The sequence below is a fragment of the Acanthisitta chloris genome, unplaced genomic scaffold (genome assembly GCF_000695815.1).
Source record: "Acanthisitta chloris isolate BGI_N310 unplaced genomic scaffold, ASM69581v1 scaffold11502, whole genome shotgun sequence".
Lineage (NCBI taxonomy): Eukaryota > Metazoa > Chordata > Aves > Passeriformes > Acanthisittidae > Acanthisitta > Acanthisitta chloris.
The window spans coordinates 1,949-10,660 of record NW_008661055.1 but is presented as its reverse complement, the minus strand read 5'-3'; the positions used below and the strand labels follow the sequence as shown (position 1 = coordinate 10,660).

The 8,712-nt window shown below is 36.0% G+C and overlaps 1 protein-coding gene across 1 annotated transcript in view; it reads right to left on the bottom strand.

Annotated features, from left to right (window-relative positions):
- LRPPRC (leucine-rich pentatricopeptide repeat containing) overlaps positions 1–4,181 on the bottom strand; it is a gene marked incomplete at its 3' end in the record, with an annotated part of 51,721 nt that extends 47,540 nt beyond the window's left edge. Inside the window, exons 1-4 of the mRNA XM_009070087.1 lie at positions 3,983–4,181; positions 1,227–1,349; positions 433–554; positions 284–342 (exon numbers count right to left, since the gene is read on the bottom strand). Coding sequence (XP_009068335.1) covers positions 284–342; positions 433–554; positions 1,227–1,349; positions 3,983–4,178 — 500 coding nt within the window. The remainder of the gene's footprint in view (positions 1–283; positions 343–432; positions 555–1,226; positions 1,350–3,982) is intronic.
- Positions 4,182–8,712: the final 4,531 nt, after the last annotated feature.

Below are 8,712 nucleotides of genomic sequence, written 5' to 3'. Positions count from 1 at the left end.
TTCACAATGGCTCTAGAAATGACAATACAAGTTATATCTGAGCAATGTGAATACTTCTTGATTTGAACATGCTGGTCTATCGCTTATTTTTATTTTGCGTTGTGCAGATTTCAGCTCCCTCCAAGAAACTGCTCTTCAGTGCTTGGCTAAAATATACTTAAAATCCTCCTTTGCTTTGCTCAGTTTCTAAGACTCACACTGAAACTAGTTTTAACATGAATGGTAAGGAATAGGAGAAACAGACTTTGTGGAAATCCTTTTAAACATAAATGCAAAAGAATACCTTGCTCCTTCAATGTCACCTTCATTGCAATAAGCAGCAATCAACCTCTGGTATGTAACCTACAGAAAACAAAAAGAGGAAGTTAATGATTTCCATCCAATAAATGGATACTACTATTAAGAATGTTGGTATCATAAAAGGGTACCTACTCGATTGGGCTGCACATTAGCTTCCTCCATTCTGGCCAAGAATTCTGTCGGAGAAAATCTGTGCTCATTCTGAAGGTAGACTTTAAGTAAAGCATTGTAATGGCTTGTATCATACACAGCACCTACAGAAAGAGTTCAGCAACAGTCAGTGAATGTAGATTCTCTAAATTCAACAGGGTTTTATAGCTTTCTCAGGTAATTAATTTCATGTCAATTTTACTGTGCGTGAAGGTTATGTATAATCAGACTGCTTCCTTTTATTTGAAATATCAGACATCTATTAACAGCACCTGTGTTTATAAAAGGCTAAAACATCAATGCTCCTGTGCATGCTATTCCACAGTCTCTACAGCTGGGTTTATTTTACAGATTCAGCAATACTACTATCAAAAAGCAGTTCACCTATGCGTTACCTATAGATAAATAACTCGCTTAAAATAAAAACAGCATCTGAAAATAGCTGGCAGCACTAGGAATACTCAGCCCACCAGATATCAAGGTAACATCTAACAGAGAAGTAAAATACAAAAACAAAAAAAATCAAGCAAAAGTCCAATTTAAGCATCTTACAAATAAATCTTTAGATTTATGAACACCCCTAGATGTCAGTATAACTCCCAGAATTAGCTCTCTCACCTGAACAATAAAATCTACTGTTTATTCGTGAATAACTATAATCTAACCTGCTATAACCCAATATTTAAATGCTACTAAAATTCATTGTCGTTTATTACAAAGAAAGTAAATAAAGCACAGAATTGTTCTTGCAAGAAGAACTAACAAACCAAACATACCCAGTTCCTTCATCTTGTCCCATATCATATGGGCTAGTTCTGTTCTTTCAGGTGCCAATACCTCTGGCAAAAGAGCACCACAACTTCGCAGCAAAAGCAAGGTCTGGTTACTCCCTGGACACCCTGCAAGTGGAACAAACCCACAAATTTATTCATAAGTAATTATGTATCCAAGATTAGAAAAAAGATTTGATACTGACCCACGGAAATATTTAAGCATTTTCTACAGAACAGAATTTTCTCCAAGCCTGAAGACTTTTACCGAAGAGGATACCCAAATGTTGAAACAATGGCATTGCTGTGCACTACCATGAGAAACATTTGCAATCAAACATGGCATTAGTACAATAATGAGCTCAGCTGAGCAGAAATTTTAAAAAATTACAACATAAACCCTTAAAATCAGATTATCTAGTACTTTCAGTTTCTCAATTTAAGATCCTTAGATCATTTCATCCTAACAGAGAGATAACTTGCTGGTAAATTTCTAAAATGTCAAAATACTTTATACCAATTCCATACTATTCCAAAACTGGTAGTCAGATACATTCTACACGTAAACTTCTACTTCTGACCATCTTCAATATAAAATAAAAGATCATTTACATGTAGAGAGCAGTGAGGCAAACTGTAAGATTATCTGCCTTATGTACTAGTCCCCAGAATGTCAAAAAAGTAACTATAAACTCATCTCTTTCTTGGACTTCACTACCACTCCTGTGGCAAAGTAAGGCAAAACCTCAGAGTCTATCACAGATTACCCAATAAACTGGAGATATAAATTTTTTTTCAATCACATCTTTAGATGCAAACCCAGCAATTTCTAATAATGGACTTCACTACCACTCCTGTGGCAAAGTAAGGCAAAACCTCAGAGTCTATCACAGATTACCCAATAAACTGGAGATACTCATCTCTGGACTTCACTACCACTCCTGTGGCAAACTAAGGCAAAACCTCAGAATCTATCACAGATAACCCAATAAACTGCAGACATAAATTTTTTTTCAATCACATCTTTAGATGCAAACCCAGCAATTTCTAATAAAAAGCACCATACTATAAAATATCATCAAGTCACACTTGACTAACAAATCCATGCACACAATTACTTCATGGGACTTCACTACCACTCCTGTGGCAAACTAAGGCAAAACCTCAGAATCTATCACAGATAACCCAATAAACTGCAGACATAAATTTTTTTTCAATCACATCTTTAGATGCAAACCCAGCAATTTCTAATAAAAAGCACCATACTATAAAATATCATCAAGTCACACTTGACTAACAAATCCATGCACACAATTACTTCATGCAATAAAAATGCCATCACATTTTCAGTTTCGTAATGCCAGGGTTATAACTAGTGACTGAACACCCTGAAAGGCAAAAGAAAATGTAAAAGTTTTGGCTGTATGAGTATGGAAGGATGCAGGATGAGGACTCCTGTAAGCACCTTCTTCAGGCATTTTTTGTGTTGTAATGAGAAATAGAAGAACAATACAAACACAGGCAGAAATCAACACTAACCTCCCACACTTCTGCTAAATCAGTTTCATTAATATTAATAATAAAGGACTACATTTTTCATATGGAAATATTTGCCATTTATTCTAACAGCATGCTAGTTAAATCTCTTGTGAGGTTCTATGCTTTCATTTTTAAATACAGTTATAAAACCAAAGGAAAACACTATCAGCAATTAATATTTTTGTTAATATGACTTCTTAAAAACTGTGGAACTAGTTAAAGATCGTGAAGAATTATTTGCAGAGAAGTTTAGAGACATCAAATTCTTGCCAACCCACACTTGCAAATTAGAGGTTTATATCTAAAAAAGACAAAGCAGACAGAATCAGAAAGGATATCATAAGCAAAAGGAAAAAACTCAGTAGTTCAACAGAAAGAGCATGAATTGAACACTCTGCTCTTACACAGTGAAACACAAAACTTTTAAAAGCACAGTCCCAGCTATAGAAGCCATTACAGTCCAGACCAACACAGAGCAATCATTAAAACTTGAACAAAACAATACACGCTGCCACTGATAAATATTGGCAGTAATACTTAGTGAGTATATTCAGCAAATATCTCCACTGACTCATCCTAGCTGGGACCAAACCTCATCAATTGTGGCAGCTGGTTTGCAAAATACTAATGTAGTCTGGCTCTTTTAGCCAAAGGGGTATTGAACCTGTCAGAATAGACAATGCCTCAGCTATTTGTTTTTTGTTTATTCAAAAAAAATAAAGCTTTCTTGTCATGAATAACCACAGCTACCTGGGAATGTGGAAACTTGGGGATCACCTCCCCATTTCCCTGTTACAGTGCCATTTTAAAACAAATAATGTTTTAAGGACAGCATGGTTTATCACAGACACTTCAAAAATATACTGTGTAAAACAAAGATATTACCCTTATTCAGAGTGCACAGTTACATGAGGAAGGTACAGCATTGCCAGATTAAAAATCCACCATAAGCAAGGCAATGTGATAAGATTTCTTAAAAGCACACTGAAATTTTACAAGGCCTAAAAATTCCCAAAGACAAAAAAACTCTGGAAAAGCAAATATGCATTCAAAGCAAAATAACATCTCTAAAGTATTTAAAGCCTGTCCATCAACATATGCAGCAGATTAAACAACACTCAAAGACAAAATAAATGAGAACTCTTTCATTTCCTTGGTTTGCTGAATCGTTATACAGCAGCTTGAAAGCTAGCTTTCATTTTGTTTTAACTGGAGCAACTTACCTGCTTTGCTTATTTCCTGGAATATTTTTAGAAGAAGAGTTTTAGGGATGCGGCCAGTTTTCCTGACAGAGTTATCCACTTTATTTAATACCCAGTCAAAGTGCCAAGTCTGTCTGGTTCGATCTTCTGAAACTGGTTCTTCTTTAACACTTCCCTCCTGCTGAGGTGCAAGCGTAAGGGCCCTTATTTGGTTCATAACATTTCTGCTTAAATAAAAACAAAGGAAAAAATAGAGATTACACTTCTGTGAGTCATTTTTGCAACTGCACTAGTCACACAATGTCAAAAAGACAATGCACTTGCTGATGAACAGTGTCTCAAAAAACATACCATATTGATATAAACAAACAAATACAGGTGATTTGTTGCAGTGTCTTTCTACTTAAGATATAGTCGTATATTTTTCCACAGTGACCACTGTTTCTCTGAGATTTTCAATGAGGTTCACCACATGAATTAAAAGGTTCAAATAGAATTCTCCCAAAAATAAAAATTTCTAAGTCATCCAATCACTATAAAAGTCTGTTGCCCCATTACAGCTTCTAATGAAATCACTCACACGCCTTTGACAAATCATTCCAAGAACAGTCACACACAGATCTTCCAGAACACAGCAAATCAAGGCAGCAAATTGTATCTTTCTTTTCAATTAAAATACACAAAAGCTAATGCAGAGCTCAGAGTTTTAGACAACCATGGCTTAAAGAACAACAGGATCCTTCCCCATTCTGCAGAACTTACAGTCACCAGCAGGATGCATCTGTCCATTCTGCCATGTAACCCAAACATCAACACTAGATTTGCTACAATATTTTCTCAAAATAAAGTATGACAACAACAAGAAGCAAAATGAGAATGTGTTTCTATTTCTAGCAAAGCAAAGCAGTAAGAGCTTGCCTTTTTTTCCTCTAAAAACCAAGTTGATGTACATAAGAGAATGGTATTTGCGCCATAGCAAGGTTTTGAACGGCCAGTGCAGGTGAAATTATCATTACACACAAGTATATTCAGAACTCTGTTCTCAACTCTCCTTGCAACTGAATAAAATAACTATCATCCTCAGAATCCCATACAAAGAAAGTAATACATGCTGGGTGGCAAAAAAAAGATTCAGCAGCTTCTGAAACTGCCCTCCCTCAGCTCTGGCTTTCTAGATACCTCTTCAGCTATACATTTTTGTAAGCTGTCTAGACGACTTAAAAAAAAACTAGTTGTACTCCCTGTTGTTACAGATGCTCCAGGATTCCTATGCAGTAATGGCTCCACATTTTGTTGAAATGGCAACCTAAAAGCGAGGATTGTAGGCACTCCACAAAACAATTTTACACATCTGAAACTTTTTCACAGGTGTATCTACTGGCTGGTTTCTCACCAACCAGTGCCAGTTTAAAGCCTGAGGAGAGGAAGCCCAGTGGAGAAGCAGCTTACTGGTGGCAATTCAGCAGAGTATCGGCAGCAAGCTGCTATATGACAAAGAAATCATCACTTCAGTAGAAAAAATGACTTGTGGTTTACCATGTGGTTGCCTCTTGTGAGCAAAGAGTAGCCCAAAGACCAGTATTTTCCATACTGTTTGAAATCCTGATTTGATAATTGAGGAGGCAGTAAATTCTAGAATTAACCTGAAGCAGAATCTCTTCCCTAATGGAGTCATGAAAACAGTTTAGTAGATAATAGTTGATTTTTGATGGTCATTTAAAAAAATCCTTTAATTATGAGGAACATCACTACTACTTGGCATTATCTTTTTCAAGCAGGTGATCTTTACAGTGCCTGATCTCCTCAAGTTTGCTCCTGAAAAATACTCCAGAGAACAGCAAATTATCTGCATGGTATTTCAGCAGGGAAAGGATAGGGAAGAAAGAATTGAAGACGGGAAAAAAGATAATCAAAAAAGGACAGATCCCCTCCTTTACTCTCAGTTCTACCTTCTTCTGGATGCAAGTTCCCACTGATTCCTTTGGGCTAGTTCTCATTTAATTCGGATCCCACTGTGAGACTATATAACTTACTAATGTGGCACAAAACCAATTCATCCACTTCTTCGTTAAAAAAAAACACAAACTGTTCCATCCGGTTAGTGTGGAAATAGCTCATGATGGCCAAAAACCACCAGAATCAACCAGAAAATAAAAAGAAATGGAGAAGGAACAGGTGCCTAAAATCAGAGGAACTAGAAAGAAAAATAACACCAAGCAAACAAACTAACCCTTAAACACACTTCTGGTGGTAGCAGCTTGTCAGATCAACACCATCAAACTTTTTTTGTTTTTACTAATAATGCCATCTCTCACAAAGTATTCCCAAGGGTGTAATTTTTGCTGATACCTTTCTTCCCTTTCCTCTTCTCGTTCTACTGCATCATATAACCAGCCACAGGGTACTTTCCATAAAACAGAAATCACTAGACTAATTCAAATAAAATCCAGTAGTACAAGGTAAGAATGACAGTAAGATACTAAATTATAACTCCCCTTGTAAGAACCAAATGGGATGTCTCTAACTTAAATAACTCTTTCGTAGCATATGAACAGCAATACTCAACTATGAGCTAGGCAGTGGACAGCTGTAAGAATGAAACTGTAATGACTGCAGGTTCTTAAAGATAAATAAAAACAGAAAATGGCATCATCCACTCTCACATACCCATTAGAAAAGCTACTTGAAAGCTTTTCAGAATGCTTCCAGAAAGGCTGAAAAAATGCTTTGGAAGACAGCAGCAATACAGGACTTACTGTCTTGGTAACACAGAAATTATACTTTGATTTCCACTAACAATCAAAGCACAAGTGGACAAAATTCTGGTGCTTCAGATTAAAACTGGCATGTCTTTTTTCTATAAAAACCTGCTATTGTTTTATAGCATTTTTCAAATTATTGAGCTATGTCTTACGACATACAGTGCACTTGTAACCATAAACAAATTGGTATCTACAGTTCTCCAGTCCTGCACTGCTTTCAGAAAGTCAACTTTGGAATATTCTCCACGTGTCAAAAGTGATGAATATTTTAAAGCACTTGTATCACACCACTGGATTAAGTACAAAGATAAAAACAGTAGATGAATGTTCAACAAGTGCTGGTTAACAGCATGAGAGGACTCTAAAGTTTCATTTGTTACTGAACTCTCTGCTTAGCATTTAGCATGACACTATTTGTAAGTTTAGAATATTATATCAATTGCTAGAGTTGCACACTAAAACATTATACACTTACATGAAGTGTTATTTTTATACACTAACTCAGTCTTCTGAAAGATGGGCAGAACTGGCATTTCTCTTTACACACACAGCCACCAATATTATCAAACATGGTACTTGTGCATCTGTTAGTTTATACTGATTAAAGACACGTTAAGGAATGGGTACATGGAAGTCTGAGTTCCAACTTTAGACAGACAGATGAAAACAGTTATGACAGTATAAAACAACCCGAGGAACTCAAACCTTCACTGGCATCCACCAAAATTACCATTATCAATCTGAAATACAATGTATAGTGTAAGATTCAGGTGCATCTCAACATATGCAGGCCTTCAGCATTTGAATAAATTACGCTTTTAGCACTATTTAAGGCACTGTGTAATGTTAAGCCAATGCTACACTAAGAATTTGTTAAAAATAACTGTGGCTTCGAAAGCTGGATGAAGGTGCATCTACTGTCTTAGCACCACAAATCAACTAAGAACACAAAACTTAAGAGGAAAAAAACCCTCTAAGAGCTCATTATTCTCTTAGATGAAAGACTGAATCAACCAGAAAGACAACTTCCAAAAAAGATGCAAACTTAACAAATTAAGGAGCACAGTATCAAGTTTGATTTCAGGCCACCAAGCGAAAGACAGAAAAATGCAGTTGACAACATACTGAAAATATATACTAATGGCACAATCTCCCTATGGAACAGAAAAAGAAGCTAAACCAATGAGGCAGCTACCCATGCATCAGGAATCTTCAACAACCTTGTGCAACTCTTTAATTTATGGAAGTTAAAAAACAGCACCTGATTAAGAGAAATAGAAGAAAATCAAGGGTGAAAATCAAGAGGGCCATGTTAAACATTCCAGGTAGGAAATCACTTGGAAAGGCAGTGAGAAAGACTTGTAAATATAAGAAAGATTATTTTAGAAATTACACAAAACCTCTTAAAACTGAAAATTACAGATCATACAACGGTTAGCTTTCAAGAACTGTTAATTGCAACCATTCCATGAAAATTTTAACTATCTCACTAATTTTAACAAAGAGATGAAGGTGTAGGTGAGAATAAGGAAGAATGACTTCAGTAAATTCTGAAAACATTTAAGATATGCTATAATGAAGACACATTAATAGACCTTACTCGGTCTCTAGTCCTTTGGAATTACCTTGAAAAATTCATGGAAGTTGTGGGGAAAACCAGAAGCATAATAAAAAATACCAATGATGCCTGATGTGCAGGCTTTCGGCACCATGTCACCTGACAGGGAGATGCTATGTAGTTCTAGTTACAAAATAAGGATGCAGCAGCAGATTAAACAAAAATTTTAGATGTATATACAAAACTAAAGTGCTGATAGGTGTTTGTTGCAAAACTGGGACTATTGTGTGGGAGTCTAAATGAAGCTATCTCCTGACCCAGCTAGGAAAAGACTGGTACAATCCATGACAACAGTTTCATTAACAATTTGGATGACAGAAGTTAATAAACTTATAAAATTTGTAGATGACACTGTAGTGGTGGCTCTGAGA